Below are 23,364 nucleotides of genomic sequence, written 5' to 3'. Positions count from 1 at the left end.
TTTAAAGATTTTATTTATTTATTTGTCAGAGAGAGAGAGGGAGAGAGAGCAAGCACAGGCAGACGGAATGGCAGGCAGAGGCAGAGGGAGAAGCAGGCTCCCTGATGAGCAAGGAGCCCGATGTGGGACTCGATCCCAGGACGCTGGGATCATGACCTGAGCCGAAGGCAGCTGCTTAACCAACTGAGCCACCCAGGCGTCCCTGCTCTGCGTTGTTTCTTAACTTTTACCCTGTGACAACGTGTCAGCGGCTGTCTTCATCCACCCCAGTGAAACCGGCCTATTTAAACTCTCTCTGAAATCATTGATCATCCTGTTAGACCTGGTTCCCTGCTCATCTTTAAATTCTGTCTGCCTTTTGCACGTTTTCTGAAGCTTTGAGCGGCGGGGAAGGAAGAGGGTCGCGTGTGAATTTGCTGGGAAGTGAAGCCAGCTGACCATCATTGGTTGGGTGTGTCACAGCTTCCAGAGTTTATCTGCGGGGACCCTTTCTTGGCGTTCCCCTGCGGTCCAGGTCATCCCGTGTCCACGTCCGCCAGCTCTCCTGGGTCTTCGCTTGTGCGCCTTGTTGTGGCCGGAGTCTGTGCTCAAGGTCTGTCATGTCCCATTCGTGCGGCTTAGGTATTTGACACTTTCTGCATGTGAGACGTTGTGTCGTCAATACTGTAATTTTCCAGAGCTGCCGTCTCATTGCCGTCTTTCTTCTTCAAAAGATGGATTAACTGTTCTTTCGGTTGCCTTGTGACTTTCTAGTTCATGATTCTGAGCGTTTTCTTGGTCTCTTACCAAGCATTGCCTTTTTTGCACCTGAAAACGCTTTCATTTGTCCTATCCTTTCTTTGTCTTTCACTAATTCTTGGGATTTATCTTTACCTGTTTATAGTAAATACAGTTTTGGACTAAAATTAATGCTCTGTATCTTGATGTTCAAGGTCTTACTTAAAATGTGGGGGGAGGCGGGGGGCCTGATCGGCCCTGTCGCAGAAGCGCAGTTCCTGATCTGGGGCTTGTGAGCTCGTGCCCCACGGTGGGTGTAGTGGTTACTTTAAAAAAAATAAAATCTTTAAAGGAGAAACGTGAGGAAAAATTTGTCATTTAATTGGATATTGCAGTATTGTGATTTGATAACAGTCAGATGACCAAATCTATTTCCTTTTTTAAAAGATTTTATTTATTTATTTGACAGACAGAGATCACAAGTAGGCAGAGAGGCAGGCAGAGAGAGAGAGGAGGAAGTAGCCTCTCCACTGAGCAGAGAGCCTGATGCGGGGCTCTATCCCACACCCTAGGATCATGACATGAGCCAAAGGCAGAGGCTTTAACCCACAGAGCCACCCAGGCGCCCCAGACCAAATCTATTTCTTATCTATACTTGGTCTTTGTCTGCAGTTCTCGGTTCAGAGCTCCCCAGACCCCTGGAATTTCTCCCGCTGAGAGTGATTAAGGTGTCTTTTGTTACATTAACGAGGAGACTCTGGGCCATCTCCTAAGGACGCTGTCAAGACAAAGACAGCTGTCAAGAGATCGGGTCCTGTAAATTAGAGGGTTGCCGGTCAGTCCCACCCTGGCCTGGGCGGAGGGGGACCGGGAGGGTCATAGCTTTAGTCAGTCCCGAATGGCTAGTCATCGAATCAGTCACGCCCACGTAATGGAGCCTCGAAAACCCAGACACTCAGAGATCCTGGGACAGTTGGTGCTCCCGGAGAGGACATAGAAGCTTCACGCCCCTTCCCACACACCTTGTTCTGTGCGTCCCTTCCATCTGGTTGTTCCGAGTTACATCCTTTTATAATAAACAGTAACCCAGGAAGCAGAATGTTCTGAGTTCTGTGAGCTGATCTAGCAAATGAACGTAACTGAAGGAGGGAGGCCCGGGCAAGCTCTGCCATACAGTCCGTCGGCCGGGACCAGGACTCGCAGTTGGCATCCTGGTTCGGAGGGGTCGAACCGGAAGCTCCACTGCGTGGCCAGCTGCTGGCAGAAGCACGGGGCTTGTGACTGGTGTCTGATGGGGGAAGGGGGGCCATCAGGTGGGACTGAACCCTCCACCTGTGGCATCAGATGCGATCTGGGTAACAGTGTCCCAATCGGTGAATTCTTAAACTCTGTGCTGTGTCAGAGAGTGGCTTCTCCGTGTGGGGATGCCCCGCCTCCCCCCACCACACACACTGAAATTGGGTCCGGGAACCTATTCAGATGTTCATCCCCCTGTGTAACAAAGGGGAAGGTCAGAGGTAGTTCTTAAACGACAGGACACATTCCATGGGTCCCGTACCATGAAAATACTCATGGGCCTTGGTAACAAGCGAGAGTCGGAAGCAGCCCGTCCGCGCCTCTGCCTCACTTTCCCTGTTGCGCTCGTGTCATATGCGGACACCGCTCTTCTCTCCTCCTCAGTGCAAGAGAAGGCCGGCACCCACCTCCTCCTCGGCATGTGCTTGGACACCTACGCGCGCTACCTTCTGTTCTCCAAGCAGCCGTCACAGGCACAAAGGATGTATGAAAAGGCTTTGCAGATTTCCGAAGAAATGCTAGGAGAAAGACACCCACAGGTAAGGGAGGAGAGCGGGGAGAGGAGCGTAAAACAGAGGTGTCAGAGTGTCCTGGTGTGAGATCCCACATTGGGGACGGATTCTCAGTGGATGGTCCTAGTGGTTTCCCGTCCGTGTGCCCCAGGCCCTTTCTTTGCCCACCCCCTGGCTGCCTGCTTCAGAAGGACCCGAGGGCTGCCGACAGGCTCAGCAGAGTGTGCACCTGACTCTCGACCTTGAGGTAGAGTTTGAGTCCCAGGTTGGGTGCACAGACGACTTTCAAAAAAAAAAAACCCAAAAATTAAAAAAAAAAGCATCTGAGACCTTGCATCATTTACTAGGTCTGTCCAGAGCCTTCTGTGTGTGTATCCATTTACACAGAGGAGCAGCCTGTCCCCACTAGTAGGTCTAACCAGGCACCCCGGGCTTGCAGGCCCTCAGGGCACCCAGCGCAGTGTTCTGGAACCCTGAATCTCAGTGGGAATCTTAGGAGGAGCAGGTTGACACATGGAGGTTCTTGCCTCCCTCACCCCACAGGTAAGCTGCCAGGGGACGTGGGGGGAGAAGGGGGAGGGGGACTGCATTAAAAAGTCAAAGCCACTGACACAGAATATAGCCACGCCGTGCAGAGCTCTCGCTTAGAACCGAGACCGCACTGAACTGAAATCTGTTTCTTCCCCATCAGACTGAGTTCTTAGAAGTGAGAACTAGATCACTTATCTGAGATGCTCCGTAGCCCTCGGAAGGACGCACATTTTAACCCACCTGAACATGTTCCAGGCTGGGGGCAGTGGGCGAGTCAAGGTATTGGGCTATGACTTATGCTCAGGAAGGGGACTTAGGTGACAGAGTGCCCTTCATGGAATATAGCACTGCGGAGGAAGAAGACAAATCTGCAATTCAGATCGCAAGTGCTAGAACCGAGGCTTAAAGCACGGGCTTCAGGAGCTGAGGCGGGTCTGCCACTCCTAGTGTCAAAATTCTTAAATGTTGACTTAAGAGTTTAAGATTCAAAACCCTTAAAAGAGATCTTCCTAAAACCCATAATCTGTGTATTTCTTCTTCTCGATGAGTCTCAGAGTCACCCGCAGGAATGACATTGTAAGACGGCGCCGGAGGCTAGCTTCTCAGGACGGCAAACCTTAAATGAGATTGTTTATAGCTGCTGCTTGCGGTTTTATTTTTGTGTGTGTGCTTCTAATTTGGTCATCAGATTAAGTAATATTCGTCCTGTTCCCAAGTTTCTAGACTTCTGTCATTTTCCGGAGTCGAACGGATGCCGTGTGCCGTACGGTGCGAACAGTGAGCGGACGCGGCTCGTTCAAGGCCGATGCCCTTCACTTGCGGGATGCTAGGAACACGGAATCTTAAGTGTAGATTCAGTTCACCAGACTCCAGATTGTTCGATCTGTGTAGCTGCTTGTTTTAACTGGCCCCGTTTTCTGTTGGGCACAGACCATCGTGCTGATGAGTGACCTGGCGACCACCCTGGACGCGCAGGGCCGCTTCGATGAGGCCTGCGCGTACGTGCAGAGGGCGTCCGACCTGGCCAGGCAGATCGAGCACCCCGAGCTGCACATGCTGCTCAGTAACCTGGCCGCCATCCTCATGCACCGAGGTAGGGTGCCCGGCGTGAGGGCAAGAGGGTCCCTGGAGGTAGGACTCTGCGAGAGGGCTTCAGGGAGGCCAGGGGTGGTCCGGAAGCTCTGGAACGAGGGGGCTGGCCGGAGGTCCCAGAGAGGACATGTTTGCTTCCAGTGGCACCGTGTGTGGCCTCTAGCGCTCCTGGTGAGCTGTGGGAGCTTAGGCCGAGAGCGTGGGGCCCCGCTCCGCCACTGGCAGGACGGGCAGGCAGGGGGCCCTGGCAGGAGAGGAGGCCGTGCCCGCCCGGGGCTCCACATGTGGCCACTGGTGCCCACCCTGCGGAGCCTCGCAGAATCACTCTGAAAACCTGCATTTCTCTCTCTCCTCCCTTCTCTCTGGGTCATTTAGAGCGATACGCACAAGCAAGAGAGATCTACCAGGAGGCGCTGAAGCAAGCGGAGCTGAAGAGAGACGAGGTTTCTATACAGCACATCAGGGAAGAGCTGGCCGAGCTGTCGAGAAAAAGTAGACCTTTAACTTAATTTTACGAAGCGCGAGATCCCTTTTTGTTGTAGGGAATTTTCAGCAACAGTGATTATTCCGGTCTCAGTGATACCCAAATCAGTGGCTTAGATCCTTTCTCCTTGATATTCAAGTTTTGTCAGTGTGGCTGTGGTGAAGGACGAGTTGTATACACTGCCACTTTGTGTTTTTAAAGGAAAAACAACTCTCACCCCTGGCTGGTTTTGCCTCTAAGGACAGATGTCAAGTGATGCTTTCAGTCGTGACCTCTGAGAGGGTCCAGGCGCGCGGGTCTTGGGGGCACCGTGGATGGCGAGGGGCTGGGCCGCCGTCGGCTGGGCGTGCGGGGGGGAGGGGGGTCAGCCAGCATCCGCGTCCTGTGGTTCTGACCCATTGATTCCCTCCCCTCTCTTTCGTTTTATCGCTGTCGGGCAGATCAGAGCGACCTGTCTTGTGGTGAAGGGGGATTGTGGTGAGTTATTTTCCTTCTCCCTTTCATGAAGCCCAGTGTGGGGTGTAACGCGTAGTAGAGCAAAAGTCTCGTCTTGGTTTGCACCAGCGTCCAGCATGACGTTTGGAAGTAGGAGTTTTAGGTCCTTGGAAGTATGCCCATTTAATGATAAATAAAAGTGAACTGTGTGTTTTTATATCTGGTTATATACGACCGTGAGGAAGGGGAACAAGGAGTGACGCGGACTCTTCTTGAAGCTGGTGGAGCACTCCACTGCCTGTGCAGCCTCGGGCCCTGCGCAGGGTCCTCTGCACCTGCCCAGGCTGCAGCCCCCAGCCTCAGGGTAGGGCCTTACACGTGTGACCTGTAAACCCCCCGCCCCCCGCGATTCCAGCAGGCACTGCTGGTACAGTAGCAGGATCACTGACCTGTTCCTGGCCTTTGGTATCCGCGTCTGTAAAGCAGGGGACCGAGGAGATTCCCCTGCGGCCGTGGGAGAACATACCTGGTCAGAGGACCGTAGGTGGACAGACTACTGTGTGGAAAGAGCCTTACCCTGCTGCCGCAGAGCACGCACAGTTGAAACCTGCGGGCTAGGGAGCCAGCTGTGCTCACTGCCCAAGGCTCGCAGGGAGCCCTTCGCCCAGGGGAAAGGTGGTTTTTGTAGGTGCCATGAAGGAGCACTGTTGTTGGTAAGCCTCTGCAGGTGGGGGTGTGAGTGGGAACGATAAACAGATATTTTTGTTTCCTGTGTACATACTGGAAGAATCCTTTCATAATAAACTAGAGACTCTACAACAACACTCTATGTATTCCGTAATCTTTGAATTTCTCACAAGAACGAACTTACTAGAGTCAGGAAAACAGAAACTAGAAACCTTGAGGTCCAAATCCTCGGGGATTAGACTTAAACTAGAATTTTATATTTTTTTATATTTATATTTTTATTACATTTGCTGATGTCAGTTTCTTCCTGCTTTCTGGTAAGCTCATCTCTTACCACCCAGCTAGCTCCTTTATTCAGGTCTAACGAGAAACAGAGTATCAATCAGATTGTCAGTGCAACCCAGGCTTAATTTATTGATTGGTTGAGTTTTGAAAAATAAGTATCACCTACTCACCATCTGCACTGAGAATGTTTTTCCCTTTTCACAATGGCAGGGATTACTGAATGTTAGGTTTGTCACTCCAGGTTTTACTTAAGAATTTTTGATCCTCCACAAGGATTTAGCTCATGGTCCCGTCCCGGTGCTGGAAAGACTGTAGGTGTCCCCAGTCTCATCATGTGGGTATTTCCAAGGAAGTTCATTTGCACTGTTGTAAAACAGGGTAGCAAAGCAGGAGGACCGACCCCTTGGCCATCGGGTCTGCATTCAAAAGTGAGTTGTTAAAAATAGTGGAGTTTAAGTGTCCGAACTATGTCACCGGAGTTTTCAGGGCATAAATATTTTAAAATGGAACCAGCATACCCAAATTAAAGCACTGCGAAACTCCCGGTCATGAGCGTGCGCTGGAAGCCCGGCTATCGGGACGCCGCTTTGCGCGGCACCGGGAAGACCTCCGTGGCTGCGGGGTCCTGCCCGCTCGTGCAGAAGGAGGCAGCTTTGGACCACTGACCTCCCAGCCCACAGAGTGTCCTGCCTGGGTTCACAGCCGACATTCGCCAGTCCTCGGTCCCTCTCGGGGCTCTCCCGATCCTGCCTTGGTGGACGGCCCCCTTCCCAGAGGGTTTGCTCCGCAGGTAAGCTGCGTGTGAGTTCTGTCCTTTCCGTGTTCTGCCCTAAGAAATGATCCCTCCTCCGCGCCATGGCCGCTGGAGTGGTAAGACGCGTGCACTGAGCAGGGGGGCGTGAGGGGTCCTTGAGTGCGACTGTGGAAGTAAAAAGGCTCTCGGGCGACATGCTGGCAAAAGCCAGTCTGATTTGGAGTAGCTCAGGACCTTCAGGGTCCTGGGAAAATATTCATCACCATCATGTCTTTCGGGTGTGCCGGCACTATAAATGAACGATACCTAAAATAGGAACTGGTACGGAGAATGTTTACTGTTTTCCATTCACATGAACATTTATGCGTTTGTGTAACAGGGCAGTATCAACTTTCCAAGTGGAAGGAACAGGATCACTGACCCTGCTCTCAAGTTTAGCGTGAGACCCAAAGTCTCCGGGAGTAGAACAGCAACAGGAGTGAAGGCTGAACTTCAGACACACACAGACTTGTGGCCTTTGTCACTTAATTAACCGTGTGGGCAAGGTCCTGAGCCAGTGCCTGCATTACCCAATTAGGGACCAGACCCCAGTGCTAAGGGCCCTGCGAGAGTCTCGGGCAGGCCGGGAGGCACTCAGTCAGTGGTTATCGTACACCTGCTTTCTCTAGAGTCTCGAGTATTTCTGTTAAAAAGTTTAGATCTATTTAGTCCATAAAGTGCTAATTTGTATCCTCTGCAGAGACCTCAGTCTCTCCCCATTCTCATCTTCAGTGGCGTCCCTCCGGAACGGTCCCTTTCCTCCTGCTCCGGAAGGATGCTTCAAGGCTCTGCTTAAGTTGGATGGAGAAAAAAAATCTCACAATTCAACAAGCAATTATTAAGGATGAAACGGACCCTCTAGTACCATAATTAGTTTAAAATTCACTCTTTTTAAGGTATTCACTCCTTGAGATTCAGTGAAATGAAAAGATTCAACCATAAACTCTTGCCCACAAGGACTCAAAGGGAGTACTGGCATGTGGCAAATGGGAAGGGACCAAACCGCACGTTCACCATGAGGCCTCGGGACCAGAACACAGCGCACCTAACAGACGAACATTCGACTCGGGTCGTTACCTTCCGGCTCAGCCAATACCGAGCAACCTAAAGACAAGATACTAGTTTTTCCTTTGCAACCTGAGACATTAAGACCCTTAAATCACACATGATCTGTGTAGCTATGGACAGGGTAGTCAGATTTATTTCAAAACAAAAGCTCTGTTGGGCTGCATCAGATGCAGAAGGAAAAGGATACTTAGGGGTGTGGCTATGTCACCAGTGTGCATAACAGTGAGGGATGTCTCAAATAAGCCTTTTTTTTTTTAAACTTTAAAAACGGAACTATAACATACCCATGCAGTAATATTTTTTCAGTGCTACTAATTAAAAAAAATTAAAGCCTGCATTGGAAATTTACAGTATGGCAGAATTCTGTTTCTCTTACCTTTGACCCTAATAACGTAATGTACAGATTTCACGACAGGGTCTGTGTTAAAAATCTAAACATTTCCACAAGATCTGAAACATCACCGGAAATCTGAATTTGGAGGAGACAAAACTGGATAAAAGTACAATGCCCGTGACAGCCAACGTTATGTAACTGGGCTGTATGAGGTTGTTTAGAAGGCAAGGGTTAAAAAGATAGGTGCGGAGTCTGTTTTTTAAAATCCCCCCCCCCCAAAGTTGATGCGCTGATTTGAACATAAGTACACCAGATACTACAGCAAGGGGAAACACTGCAAAAAAGGTCATCTATTTACAGAAGAGTGATTTAAAGACATTATGGTTTTCTTTACAAACAGATGTAGGAACAGGAATTGTCCACTTCTTAAAAACTCTACATCTCAGCCCTCCACTATTCGAATCCACCGAAGTGCCTGTATCCAAGGCAGCCCCCCCCCCCCCCCCCCCCCCCCCCCTCTGCCCCTCCAAATACATTTCCATCATTTCTTCATCGTCCGTGGTCCAGGCTCTCCTGAAAAGTCTCTGGGCACGAGTCAGAGGAGGACAGGTTTGTTACCCGCCATTAAAAACAAAACCACCCCAAACGAGAGCCCCCACCCCACCCCTCGGCGCCACCGAGCCCGCCTTCCCCGCGCGCTCAGTCGTCGCTGTCCGACAGCGTCTCGTACTGCGCCGACAGCAGCGGCGCCGGCTCCCGCTCCCAGAGCCGGTTCTGCGGGTGTGGGGCCGCCTGGGCCGCCGACGCGGGGGCGCACGCGATGGGCGTGGGCGGGGTGCTGCTGAGCATCCGCATGGTCAGGGGGTTGTACGGGAACTGAGTTGAGCCTGACGAGAGAGAGAGAGAGAGAGAGAGAGTTTTCAGTGTCATGACCACAGCCGCTGTCCCACACCGCGTCACAGAAGACACAATCATCTACCGAAACGATCTCGTGACACCGAGAGCACATGGAACAACGTGGAAGGGCCCGGGAGGCCGCCTCAGTGAGAATCTAGAAAGGACGCGAGGCCCGAGGACCAACAGCAGCTTAGCACTGCGGAGCCCAGGCACGGATGCTCGGGCAGGGGTTCTGAGGGAAGTCTCGGATCGGGGCGTTTCCGTGGAGAATCCCAAGTAGAAGTACCGCCTTTTAAGCTTCAGCGTCTACACCGAGAACGTGCAGACTCTTAGAGGTAAAGGCAGAAGTGCAGTGTCCTGAGGACGAAGATCCGGGGTCAGCAGGCAGGTGCCATCTGCTGGCGCTCACTGGGCGGATTTAGCAGGTCCGAGACCTGGAAGGGGGCATGTGACCCCAGCAAGAGCACTGCCACCTTCTGCCACCACCTAGATTGTTCCACTATCCCCAGAAAGCCTTTTACAACAGCTTAAGAAACTGTAAAAGTGGAAAGCCTACTATTTTTATCAAGTCATTCGTTTCATGACTTAATTCCTTCTCTGAGAGAGATGGGAGACCGGTCACTGGTTTAGCTGAGACGTTTTCAAACCAGTACATACTCTGCGTACGATGTGAGAAGTTCATCAAGCAAAGGCCTTCAATTATGTGGATATAGTGTCCACATGAAATATATATTTTAATAAATTAGGGGGAGCACATTTCAGATTTTTCCCCCACTGGTATGTATTTAACGTCTTAAAAAAAATGGCTTGTAATTCCGTGAAACCCTTAAATCTACACCAAATACCCCAGGTTTGCCTGTTCCCTTTCAGGACTACCATTACTGTGGTTATCAGGTTTGGAAAAAAAGCTTCAAGCAAGCAAGTACAAAATGGAAAACATCAGTAAATATCCTAGATGATTGTTTTTCATCAGTCATATAAACATGTGAGCCTACGAGAGGATGGCTTTTTCCACTATTCCCCTTTCTTAATTTTGGTTTCTCAGTATTTCCCTAAGACCCTGCTCTAAGGATGTCTACGCAGAGGCTCCAGGCGACGAGTGGGAGCCGCCCGTCGTGCTCAGGTCGGTTCTGGGAGGAACTGAAATCCCACACGTCCCCAGTCCGCCCAGAGCCGCTGCGGGCTACGGCATGCGACATGCTGCGGCATGTAACATGCAACAGCCTCGAGGGCGACTGGCCAGTCCTCACAGCTCTTCCTTGTTTCTGGTAATTAGACCTTGCATTCTCTCAATTCTTAAGATTCTACGCGTTCAGTTTCTGTTTTGGAGAGTGGAACCTACTGGTACGGTAACGAGGTTACCGAAGTTTCTGATTTTACAAGAAGTACTAGCCAAGGCTCGGATAAGGTCACCTGAAGCCGCCTTTGCCAGCAGCGTGTTCCTCACCTGTTGAAGAGGGCCTGTCTTCCCAGGCCCACCCTGGCGTCTGCCTGTGGTAATCCCCTTCTGAGTGTACAGAGGAGACGGAGGAGGGCCTCTCAGTTCCTAAGTAGCCTTGCCCAGGGATGGGAGACTTAGATTTCCTGCTGTTTGACTTGCTGATCAGCTTTGGTTTGCAAACTCCTCCTAAAAGTGAAATAAATTAACTACTGACACAGAGTAATTATGTTCTCAACTTAAAAACCTACCAAAAGGCTGATGGTTACGTAATGCTAAGAGAAGGAAGCAAGATGGTAGGTAGCACAAAGAATCTCGATCCTAGGACTCCATGAAGTTAAAAAATGATTATTTAAAAGCCAGAATTTACCTTGTAGCAACTAAGGCAAAAGTTATATCCTCGTACCATAAACTTAAAAACATGTAACCAAGGAAACAAAATTCCCGGGACGTCATTTCTTTCCTTGGAGCACAGAGACAGGAAATTAGAGCAGCCCGACAAAAACCTGAAATCCTCACAGCCTCGCTGCCTACCAGTTTAGAGAGAAGCAGAGGAGTTCATGCAACACCCAAGGAAATCTTATGCCAAAAGAAAAAAAGCATCGAACAGAAGCCCCTTTGTGGCACTGCTGGACCCCAGCAGTGCTTGCCAGCCCCTTCCGTCCCAGGCTGTTCCTAGAAGTTCACAGGAGAAGGACGCCCTCTCTAGAACAAGACGTTAAAAAGATCTCCGAAGAGATCGGAGCCCAGGGGACGGCCCCGGCAGAACTACTTCACCCCGCACCCTGCAGCGCACAGGAAAAGGTGGGCGGAACGCCTTCCAGAACTATCTGCAGAGAAGACGTGCAGGTCCGCGCTGTAAGGAAGAGAACATCCTAGGACGAGGCGGAAAAGTGCTGCGGACACGGGGGAGAGACTGTAGCCTGTGTGGAGCCAGTTTCCGAACGGGGCTCAGCACACCTGCAGGAACCCAAAAGGGTGAGGTGAAAAGCCTGGGCGACAACACACAGCGAGGATGAGAACAGACATGACGCAGGGGGTCACCGCACAAAGGGAAAGCGAAACACGGTAAAGCAACAGAAGGAGATCGAGATGATGAAAAATCATTAGAAGGTACCAGACGGGACGAAGACGAGCCGGCAAACATGTTAGTTATGTTTTTGAACCGCGAAGCCCAACAAGTGAAAACAGTAGGACGTTTCCGTGAGCGGAGAATCAGCCCGCAGCCGGCCTGGCTGTGCGCAGGAAAACCTGACCCAGAACGACCGCTAACTTATCAGTTCACATCGAGACTGAGGAAGAGAGGATTCTTCGGGCAGATAAACCGTCACCAGCTCCAAAAGAGGGCACCGCACCTTCCTTCTCACACAACTGATGCCAGGAGAGAAATGCCGTCACATCCGCAGATGGTCTGAGGAACGTGTGGTGCTGCCAGGTCAAACGCAGCAGCGGCAAGAAGGCGTGGAGTGTGAGCAGCCTGGGAGCGCAGCCCCCTCTGTGAGGAAAAGGGGTGCGACAGCCATACCACATGCCACCAAGGAGGATCACACAACCACAGTCACAATGTCACAACCTTCAAGTACACGCACACGTCAGTCAGTACAAATCCGGAGCGAAGACCAGAAGGACCGCGCTCCTCTTTCAGAGCAGGAAATGATCCATGTCGCCCCCAAATTAATATATGCAGGTTAAACAAACAAACAAAAAACTTCTGATCTCTTTGATCTTCTTAACCTTAGAGCTTTCGCTTGATGTAACAAGAAAAAAACCTCTAAACTAAACTGGAAATACTCAGACCTGCAGGTAAATTTTTAAGCACAGAAGAGATCAGTTCTCAATTGAGAAAAAGGGGCTTAAAGGAAGCTTAGAATCAGGTTTTCTGTGCGCGCGCTTCCACCAAGATGTGTGAATGATCTCACTGTAATGTCTGTCTGTCCTTTTATGTGTTTATACAGAGACGCTTCTAGGATGATGCTTCTCAGAAAAGAACAGTAGCATTTTCTGGGTGATGTGATCTGAAGTTTTTTGTTTTTTGTTTTCCTTTTTCCTTACTCTTTATTCTGTGGCTTAAAATTCTTATATGCTGAACCTATCACTGTTTTTTTTTTTTTTAATTCAAAAGCAGAATATGAAACTGCATTTGTATCATAATTAAAATGTGTCGATCCAGATAAGAATTAGATGCAAACAAAAATAATACCCAACACTGAATGGTGACATTTTGCGTAAAAATTTCCATCCTTTGAAAGTTTCTGTACGTTACTAAAATGAGCAGATAAACAAACAAACCTTTCTGTAAGGAACTAAACCCTGAAAGGTGAGTCAGAAAGCACATAAAATGAAGTCTCTGGGTGAAGCATTACAACCTGGAAATCAACGGGCTTTTTCTTGGGAGAGGCAGCAGAAGAGCCCTAGAGCGGAAACTTTACCTGAATGAGGTGACGGGTCCCCTTCCTCTCTCCGAGTCTCACCACTGGTCACCACGGAGGTGTTGGCCCCGCCAGGCACCACACCCACCGGCTGGGACAGGACGACCCCGTGCTCCTCCGCCTTGTCGTCAAAGCTTCCCATGAGCGCCTTCCTGATAATGTCCTCCAGGCCCAGATTACTGGCAGGATCAGCGAAAGAGTGACCTCTAGAGCTAACGGAGCCTGGAGAGAGACACGCACAGCATTCCTGCGTGGTTCTGAACGGCGGAGCAAGAAGCGAAGGCCTCCGGAGGGGACATAGCACGTGGCCTGCATCTCCACTGAGGCCCATGCACAGGCCCTGCCACCCCCCGAGAAGGGCCCCGGGGAATTTATTTCTCTGAGCTGAACGCATCAGTCGCTCGCTTCCATTACTCCACTGTTCCCTCTTTTCAACTCTAGTTTCTACGCTCTTCTTGAATGGTTTTGATTCTCTTTGTCCCTTTTTCTTGCCAGCAAGTGTTTACTGAATCTCAATCCTTTTTTTTTTTTTACGATTTTACTTATTTGACAGAGAGAGATCACAAGTAGGCAGAGAGGCAGGCAGAGAGGAAGCAGACTCCCCGCTGAGCAGAGAGCCCAATGCGGGGCTCGATCCCAGGACCCTGCGATCATGACCTGAGCCGAAGGCAGAGGCTTAACCCACTGAGCTACCCAGGGCCCCTCAATCCCTTTTTATTGCTACTATCTCTGTCCCCTCCCTGACTAAATGACACGATTTCATTCACTCTTGCATCCTGGAGCGGCCCCCACTATGCCGTCGGTTGGCGACACGGTCTGCCGAAGCCCGCCCGGGCGGCAACCCCGCTGCACCGCTTACCTGACGAGGTGACCGCCGGCAGGTTGAAGATCTCCGTCCCCGGCTGGGCGGCTGCTGTATGTGAACAAACGTTCGAATTAGTGGAGGCTCAGCGACCGCACATGCCAAGAGAGAGTGTCTCACACCCTCCCATAAAATTCACCTTTTTATTCTCCACGATCGCAACCTTATTTTTCACCAATTAAGTGAAAACAAAGGGAAAGAAATAATTTTTTTTTTTAAAGAAACTCTGGTAAAAAACTGGAGGAGGCAGGAAGATGGCAAGAGGGGCAGCAGAGTCAGAGGCAGAAAGAGACGCTGCGCTGCCGCAGAAACACGAGGCGAGGAGGCCAGCGTGCTGGGAGGACACCTGGACCTGAGGTGACCCCGGCCAAAGCCAGGCAGTCTGAGGCGGCCTGACCTCAGACCCCGCGGGGAAGAGCATGGAAGTGACTGTGGGTTTCCCAACAGTTTCCGTGGGTCACCGCGGACTACTGTCACATTCCCGGGATGAGCCCGTGATCTGTTTGTCGCTGGCGCGGTCTGACAACAGGCAGGCAGCCTGGGAACAACACAGAAAGCGCGGAAACGGGAGGAATCTGGGAACACAAACGGTGTTTTCATCCCAACCTCCGACTTGATGCTGAGAACTGGGGAGAGAAGCATGCGGGGAGCAGGTGGGCGGCCAAGCAAGCGGTCCCAGGGAAGGATGTGACGTTGGGGACGCGTCTGCAGCAGGACGGACCCTGCCCTGGAGAGGACACCGGGCTCTGGAGACGGGGGTATGTGTGCCTTGAAACGAACTTTCTTAGTCAGGGAAGCTTTAAACTGGCAACAGGAGGAGAGGAGAAATCTCCAGGAAGAGCTTACAAAATCAGGACAGTCTCCCTACTATGGGTCAGGTGACACTTAGGCAAAGAAACCGAACCTAAAAAAATACAAAGTGACAGACACAGCCTCGCAGTCCTCACGGAAGTTTGTGAAATAGGGCTCGTTCATTTGTCGGACAGGTATTTAATGAACAATTCATAATAAAATCACCTTCTTACTGATCAAAATGGTCAGATAAAAACAATTTCACATTTTCAGCCAATGAGGATACGAAGATCCTGTGCTTAAAATGCTAAAATCCTTGACCTCTGGAGCTCAAGGTTTAGCGTGGTTCCCCTGAGGCCATGACAACAGAATCCCCTCGGTGCCTCAGTAACGGTGCTAGGGTCCTGGGGCCTGCAGTTCAGGGGCCTGTGATAGTATCAAAGTGTGGGGACCCCTGTTTAAACAGATGGGCGAGCTCGTGAGGGAACAGGACACCTGCTCAGAAATGAGCAAGGGAGAGTGGCATGTGTGAGCTGTTTGGGAGGCTGGGAGGCAGACTCGACGAGGTACAGGGGGACGATGCCCAGAGCGTGACAGTGGAGCCACCTCGGAGTTAAGCGTGGCGGGGGGGCGGGGTGACAGACTTCTCCACGTGGACAGGTGGACTGTTACAGTGTCAGACATTTCAGAAGCCAGATACCCGAGAAGACATGAAGTCTGCAAAGGTACGTCAGTAAAACTCAGTAGAAAATGCCAAAGTCCAGATACAAGTTCAGGAGTTCTCAGCACACGGCTGAAACGCCCAGAGTGATGACATGATTCGGGGATTTTATCGCGTAAGCAAAACACTGGGAAACCAACATCCGAGGGCCAGGCAAAGCAAGACTGAGCGGCTGAAGAGACAAACACATGGCCAGAGAAGTAGAGGAAAAAAACACGGGAGAACGTAGTATCTGAAAGGCAAGAGAAGAGAATATTTCTGGAAGAGGAAATGGGTCAAGCGTATGGTTTTTGAAGAATAAAGTCACCGGGCACACTGAACTGAGAGACGGACTTGAAACAAAGTGGTCTCGGCTGCTGACAGCTTGGATCTCTCCGTTCCGTTTCCCCAGGACGACTGAATGTGCCCTGGGGACCCATCAGCCCAATGGACCCTACATACAATTCCTTAACTGTCCCGTTCCATGCTGGAAAACCTTTCTGGCAGCCAAAACAGTCCTCCAGCAACTTGTTCCTACTTGCCTTAAGACACTCATATATTTATCGTGTGTTAAAATGAGGTACTGGTTTCATTACACATTTCCAGAGTAGAGACCATCTGTCACTCTGTATGCGCCCGGCACAGGACCCGGCTCAGTGACTGACTGCCGGATGACCGAGCGAGAGAGCTACTGCCTGAGGACATGGGAAACAGGTGACAGAAGTATAAAGGAGGCTGCTTCAAGTCACGTGGCATTTTCCTATCAAGAATCTTTTTCCCACTAAAATGGCCAGACCCGGACTAGAGAGGCGGAGTGCAGGCCGCGAGGCGGAAACAGTTCGAAACTTGTGCTCGGGCAGGCTCCTCGGATCCGACGGCGAGCACGCCCCATGTTTGTTGGTGATATTTGAGCCACTGTAAGTAACAGATGAAACCAGTGATGAGATGGGGAAATGCTGTAAATGATTTTTTTTTTTAAAGGAAAGGATATCGGCAAGCCCAACAACAACACCAGCCGATATTTGAAAATGTTTTCTTTGAGACGGTTTGCTGCCCCTTCAAAAGAGACTGTTCACAAACAACAGCCAACACTGGGCTCATCCTTTCTTCTCTCGGATCCACCTTTATTGATCACAAAGGGTCAGATCCAGACGCACAGCCACCTGGCAGTTTGGGGCTCCCAGCCCACACTGTCCTGTGACAGGGGCAGGAGGCGAGCCGGCGCAGAGCACAGAAACAGAGCAGACTGGGGACGACCCAGATCTGGCAACTGTCGCTGCCATCCCTGATGCGCTTAAAAAGATGGAGAAGTGGGCCCGAGCGAGCGAGTGCCGAGGAACAGAGCACGGGGAACACGAGCATGCTGCCCCAGAGGGAAGGTCTGCGTGCGACAGAGCTGCGTCCTACCAAGGAGTAAGTACCCAGCACGCGGACGGTGAGGCCGCCAGCACAGAGCCGCCGGAAGGCCGCTGGCACACGGGAGCAGAACCACAGCCCGAGACACACTCGCCAGGCGACCTGCCCCGCTTCCTAGACGCCTGTGTTTGCTCATCTGCGCACCGGACACCTCTGCGCTGCAGGGCGTAGGGCTGTTGTGAGGCTGGAAGGAGCTTAATACGTGCTTACAAGTCCCTAGAGCCGTCTCTCTCTACAGGACTCGAGCTGTTTGCCATCGTTACTCTGTCCCTGCGCGGTGGACTGACCGCGGCTGCAGATGAGTGCCGGATGACTCAACCGAGATCCAGGGAGACCGTGCCAGGGCAGCAAAGGTGACTGCACAGCACCAGCACAGACTGCCTCGGCCTGTGCGTGGCATTGGGAACAACAAGGTATAGCAAGGGAACGGTCTGGCTCAAGGGCAGCACGTTAGAAGAGACCTTGTTATTTATTCTGGTACTAAGTACACTACAGCCTAACTGTGTACTGGTTACCAGAACCCCTCATACAGTCTTAGAGTCCCTTAATACTAAGAGATACACTTGGGGGAGATCATACCACCCTACGCACAACCTACTGGAAGGTGGAGCTAAATCAGGTGGTTTTCTGTGGAGAGCACGAGCTGGGGACAAGCACGGGATGAACCGCGGACGAAACGGGATGTTTCCAGAGGGAAGACTTGAAGGACATGACTTGTCTTCAAATGGCGGAGGAAAGGTCATGTAGAGGAGTCCCGAATGGATAAAACTAAGACCAGTGGTATATAAAAAAAAAAAAAAAAACCTGTGGAGAGCGGATCCGCCCCCCAGAAGAGAAGTTTCCCAGGCCCCGCACATGTTCAGAGAGAAAATGGGCAGCTTCAGCAACAGCGCGTTCCTGCTGTCTAGCAGGCAACCCACGAATGGGCAGTCGAAGAAATTAAGATCAAATGCAGCTGGAGCCTGCAAACTCAAGGATGCACGAGAGGCAACACCGGAGAGAGCATTATCAATGCAGGTTTTATTTTGGGATTCATGAAAGAAATCCCACTTACCCATATCAGAGTCACCTCCACCAGAGGAGTTCAACTTACGAAAAATCTCCTGCTTCTTTGATTTAACCATGGGAGACGTGTTTTCAAGCTTGGTGAAGAAGGAAGGCAAGTAGCTTATACTCCCTGGCGAGCGGGAATCATTCCTGTGGGGACACAGTCATGTCTATCGTTAGATCTGTTTTGTCATGTGCCCCTAACCCTGGGGACTTCCACAGTGTTTGGGAAAATGACCACTGCCCCATCTTGTGTGTGTGGTGACAGCCCCACATCGTATTTCAGGACACAAACAAACACATGAGCACTTGCATAAAAACAGGACAGGAATGGAGATAATCTAGGACAGAGATTCTTAACAAAGGCGGAATAAGCAGCAAATGATGTTAAAAGGAAAACTTAGAAACAGCCCACCCGCCGCCATCTGCCCAACAGCACGGACACCGGCCTATAGGCAAGCGCCACTTGCCTATAGAACGGCAAGCGCGTACCTAAGCAATCAAAGCTTGTACACATGGACAGAAGAGCTACAACGCTGAAATAAAACCACCTCCATTAGAATCATTTCAAGCCTCCCACCAGAGGAGCTGTTTCATGTAAAAGATTTCACAATCCATTCGCAACTTCCTACACTAACACATTTTAAGCAAGCTTTTCTTTAACAGCTCAAGACCACCAGTGGCCTAGCTAGAGCCGGAGATGACCGCCATGAACAGGCGGAAGGCTGCTGATGACCTAATCTGGTCCTGTGGATTCATTCAAATTCAGGGATTCCTACTACACGCCAGGAGAGAAAAATACGCAACAGAAAAATAAGGAAAATGTGGCCTTGTCCTCAAAATACTCACAGACTTAAGGGAAAACATGTAAACATTATAATTAAATGTAACATCATCCCCTTTCCAACAATGCATTTTCTTCATTTCATTGAAAGGTACCAACACCTATCTGCCTGCCCGTGAATACGTACACTGCGGAAACAGCCCAGAACCCATGGGAAGAAATGCACCAACTGTGCAGTGAGACCCTCCCTCTTTATCGGACTGCAGGCAAATCCTATACTGACCTCTACGAATATTGCGGGTGCCAGACGCCAAGGAAACCACATACACAGGACTGAAAGGCATTACAGGGACAGCAAGTGGTGGACAAAGAGAAGAGTAAGGGGGAAAGGCAGAAACGAGGCGTGGCAAGAAGCTGCTCACAGAGGAACTCAGATGCCAACCTAATGACTTGGAGCTTGAGTCCAAGAGTTTTGGATAAAGTGCTCTAGGGGAAGTGGACCAGGTCAGGGCCAAATCAAAAGCTGCTAATCCAGAAAGGAAGAAAAATCTAAGAATTCACAGGGGTCAGGTTAGGAACAGGTAAGAAAAAATATGGGAAGCAGTTACTTCCTTTGCACCTAGAGTCCACAAGTCTTAGTACGTGCCAGGCACTCAGACTGTGGTTTGATCACGTGGACAAAAAAGGCTTTTTAAAAAAAAAACAGATCTACAAAGTCTTAAATTTCAAGAAGAATAATGACCAATTTTTTCCCCCACAACCTATTTAAATATCAATTTTTCATTAAAATCCAGTAGCACTAGATCACCAGGAAAACAGAGACTAGAGGGTCCTTCAGGACTCCTATCGTGACACACAAGCGTAAGGGAGAAGAGGCACTGACTTAAGGAAAACCAGAAGCATATAACACCGCGCGTGCACACGCGCGCGCACACACACACACGCACGATCTGCCGGCCGGAAGCACAGCAGGCCTCTCACCTCTGTTCCGCAGGCTCGGCTCCTCTCTGAGACAGTAGCAGCATGCTGTCCTGTTTCTCATGCACAACTGGAACCTGGGGCGGGGAGATGGGCTCGTAGGACTCGGAAGAGACGTGACTCCTCTCTGGGGATTTTCCAGGCCTGATATTGTACCACAGAGAGTATTAGATTATGCTCCTACGGCTCATCTACGAATTACCCGGAACAGAAACTAATTCACTCATTATTCAGGAGAAGGAATAAAAGTTGTTAATTTATATCAGAAAAAAAGTTGCCTGAGGTTTTCACTACATATGCCCAGTTACCAGAAAGTCTGCTGCCACTGCTTTATAGCCAAACCAGGACAGCCAGTGCTCTGCCAGGAGGTCAGGACTACTACGTGGCTTTGGCACCAGACCCCGCCATCCCGTCCTTGGCCGCTACTCCGGCGAGCCCTGCAGCCTTTCACTGCTTACCGGGTCTTTCCCCCATTAAGGGAGAAAGGACTGGAGTACCAGACTGAACCCTGAATGCTTGCCAGGGGAGTCCAGACAGGCTCGGGTTATGCCCTTGTAGGGCTGAGTGGTTCTTTGCAGGTTAATGGTCTTTCTCTGGCTACCATGTTGGTAAGAACAATGTGAGAGACACACAGTGTTCAGACCAAAAAAAGGGTTTGGCTCAGTGATTATACACTTAAGAGGCACCTGTGACCTTTGAATATAATTTTATTCGGGTATATGCCCTGCCACCTCCTTTCCCAATCAACCCCATCCAATTTTTACAGGTGCCCGTTTCTGACCATTTTTCTTCAAGTTCTTTGGGGTTACCTCTAAAATTCTAAAATATCTTACATTTTTCTTGATTTATCAAACTTGAAATAGTATTTATCACCTCCCTCCATGGAAAGATGAAGACCCTGACTTTGTTGAATGGACATTAAAACGATATAATACCAATTGCCCAGACAGTGAACATTCCAAGAATATACAGAGGGAAAACCCTCATTTGTATTTCCCAAGGCATGAAGGTAAATCACTCTTAGGTGTGAGTAATGAATCCCTTATCTTAAAGGGGATCTGTAGAGCGTAACAGTTAAACATTGTTTTACTCTTGGGAAATATACATAAAGTTTGAAATAAAAACCATACCTTCCCCTGGCTTTGTCCACTAGATTTTCTGGAGAAACCCTTGACCCTGGTCTTTGATGGTGGACAGACTGAGACTGGGATTCTGGGCTATAACGGTTTGATGTTTTAGTCCGCACAGGTGTGGAGACCAGAGCAGATGGCGAATTTTGGAATGTAGAAGTGGGAGGCTGCTGGGAAGGCTGTGAGGAAACTTGATTTCTAGCAAAATCTTGTGTGATAATTTGCTGTGAATGAAAAAAGAAGGAGTTGGTTAAATCCGTTGAGGACATGCCAAATAATGTAGCATAAAAAACCTGGACATCTTTTTTATGCTTCCCTCTCTGTGAAATGTGCCTTCTGCACTGACCAAAAAAGGAAAAATTAATGAACAACTTACACAGATGTGATCAGCAAGTGTGATCAGGCGGTGGGTCCTGGGCACCTGGCCCACCCCGTCGGCCTGTGAGGAGGCAGGCAGCTGCTGTTGTGGGGACAGCGGTTCCTGCTGGGGTCGGTAGTGATGTAATGGTCCTTCGTACTGTCTGGTGGCTTCACCTAACGGAGGACAGACAGATGTCTTACTCAGGGATGCCCCGGCCTTTCACTCATCAAAGACTGAACATGACTCAGAGGAGCGCATGCGAAGGGTGTGATACCCATCTCTACCCAGAGTTCCTGATCCTAATCTCGAAAGGAAAACCACGGACTGACTGACAGAGATCAGAACTAGTACAGAATGCCCTGTGAAAGTGTTAAGAGGGGAAACCAAATATCAACTATGTCCTGTATCATTAGATGTAAACAAAGGAGTAATCAACCAAAGCTTAAAACCAACTTTCCAGGGGCGCCTGGGTGGCTCAGGGGGTTAAAGCCTCTGCCTTTGGCTCAGGTCATGATCCCGGAGTCCTGGGATCGAGCCCCGCATCGGGCTCTCTGCTCAGTGGGGAGCCTGCTTCCTCCTCTCTCTCTGCCTGCCTCTCTGCCTACTCGTGATCGCTGTCTGTCAAATAAATAAATAAAATCTTTAAAAAATAAAAAACAATTAAGAAATAAAACCAACTTTCCATTAGTGCAGTTTTGCACATCTCTAAAGCAGGCTCCTATAAAGATTACTCTAAACCAAAACAAACAAAACCAGGTCTTCGGTCACATGGTCCAGACAGATCATCAGAAGCAAACACCAGGTGCAGACAGAAAACAGGCCAGCCGGTGGCTAAAAACTACAGACCTTCCGCTTGATTTGCCTTGGCCACGTCTGGCTGATAGGCCTGCAGCTTCTCCTGGGGCGGCGCAGGGGAGCTAGCAGGGCTGATCACCTCAATAGCATCGCCGGCGGCTTCATACCGATGAGAAGATACTTTAAGGAAAGTAAAGAATCTCATTTTAAAACGAATCCCGTGAAAAGTTGCAAAAGTCCCAACTCTTCAAACCTATTCACATATTTTTGGTTTTTGTTCTCCGAAACGTTCAGCGGTAAAAACCAAGCACCGCTCAAGGCACCGGTATCAGCGGTCCGCGAGTCTTCCTCAGGCTCCTAGTCTCTGTAGGGAGCAGGGTTTTCTGGAACTGTGTGGCCTCTAGGACCTTGAGGTGAGGCAGGCTACGGAACAGGCCTGCAGCGTTCTCCCGGGAGCTGGAGAGCACTGCCACCAGAAGGACACTCCTCGGAGGAGGCTGAACAAATCAGAGAGTGGATGTCCACAGCCCACCGTTTCCAGTGCCTAAAATTCTGGGGGACACTCAGCTGTCAGAAAAACTGTCGGGTACCCGGCTGCTTCATTACGATGATGACTTTAAAGCTACAGATGAAGTAACGTTATATAATAATTTTCAGAAATCACCGGATTGCTGCAGACAAAAAGTATTACTCCAAATGATTTCTCAGCACTGTTACACTGTGGAAAAACACAGAAATGGCAAGGGATGTCCGAAAAGAAGTAAATTCACCCCCCTGGCAGAAAGGATGCCCACGTCAGGGAAGGCCCCTCTAAGCAGAAGTTCCCAGGAAAACCAACTGCAGGCCGATGCAGCGGAGGGCAGGGACATGCGACCTCCTGACCTCAGAGTGTACTCGGCTTCTACAGGCTGCGGAGTCTGGGGAGACTGCCAGCGGCCCGAAGGGTCCCTGTACGACTGGCCGGATCAGCAAGTGTCATCGATCAGTGGATCCTGCGTGCAGGTCTAGAAGCCTGGAATGAGCTGTGACCAGGCTCCCACCCAGATCCTCCAGGACCCAAATGAACAACCCTGTCTTCCCACCCCTTCACCAGGCCACGCAAGTTGTAATTCACTGGGGTCTAGTATACTCAGGAGGACAGGAACGCGGTGACTGGGACAGAAATGATCTCTCAGGAACTAAAATAACTATTTTCAAAGTAATTTAGACCACTTCCGACTTCGGTATCCACCAGCATTCATGACCGTTTATGTCCCCAGCAGTCTAAACCTCAGCACAACCAACATACAGTCACTAGGAAGTCTGAGGCTAACCTGTGTTCACCTTCAGGGGGAGGGAGGCCCTAAAGGGAAAAACTGGAAACCACACTGAGTAACGGTGAACAGCTATGGCCTTCGTGCTCGTCACTTAGTGGTAAAAACGACAGCCCCACTCAGAACAGACGACAAACCCATTTTCAGACCTTCAGACTTGGTCCGGTTTGTGATGCCAGCTGAAAGGA

The 23,364-nt window shown here is 50.1% G+C and overlaps 2 protein-coding genes across 5 annotated transcripts in view; one reads left to right on the top strand and one right to left on the bottom strand.

Moving 5' to 3' along the window:
* The window catches only part of LOC111139482 (tetratricopeptide repeat domain 19), a 31,437-nt gene extending 25,546 nt beyond the window's left edge, over window positions 1-5,891 (top strand). The window contains exons 8-10 of the mRNA XM_022491751.1: window positions 2,398-2,552; window positions 3,987-4,149; window positions 4,524-5,891. Coding sequence (XP_022347459.1) covers window positions 2,398-2,552; window positions 3,987-4,149; window positions 4,524-4,657 — 452 coding nt within the window. The 3' untranslated portion in view covers window positions 4,658-5,891. The remainder of the gene's footprint in view (window positions 1-2,397; window positions 2,553-3,986; window positions 4,150-4,523) is intronic.
* Window positions 5,892-7,112: 1,221 nt separating this feature from the next.
* LOC111139473 (nuclear receptor corepressor 1) overlaps window positions 7,113-23,364 on the bottom strand; it is a 154,158-nt gene continuing 137,906 nt past the window's right edge. For all 4 annotated transcript variants that reach the window (XM_022491737.1, XM_022491738.1, XM_022491740.1 and 1 more), the window contains 9 exons: window positions 21,915-22,043; window positions 21,084-21,241; window positions 20,708-20,931; window positions 19,581-19,721; window positions 17,823-17,965; window positions 13,858-13,911; window positions 12,999-13,220; window positions 10,579-10,758; window positions 7,113-9,121 (listed from right to left, as the gene is read on the bottom strand). In XM_022491737.1, the coding sequence (XP_022347445.1) occupies window positions 8,934-9,121; window positions 10,579-10,758; window positions 12,999-13,220; window positions 13,858-13,911; window positions 17,823-17,965; window positions 19,581-19,721; window positions 20,708-20,931; window positions 21,084-21,241; window positions 21,915-22,043 (1,439 nt within the window). In that variant the 3' untranslated portion in view covers window positions 7,113-8,933. The remainder of the gene's footprint in view (window positions 9,122-10,578; window positions 10,759-12,998; window positions 13,221-13,857; window positions 13,912-17,822; window positions 17,966-19,580; window positions 19,722-20,707; window positions 20,932-21,083; window positions 21,242-21,914; window positions 22,044-23,364) is intronic.

Source organism: Enhydra lutris, unplaced genomic scaffold, assembly GCF_002288905.1.
Source record: "Enhydra lutris kenyoni isolate GAN:26980312 unplaced genomic scaffold, ASM228890v2 scaffoldscaffold109, whole genome shotgun sequence".
In the NCBI taxonomy this organism is placed as follows: Eukaryota; Metazoa; Chordata; class Mammalia; order Carnivora; family Mustelidae; genus Enhydra; species Enhydra lutris.
Note: the sequence above shows the minus strand (reverse complement) of the source record. Positions and strands in the feature narration are given on the sequence as shown.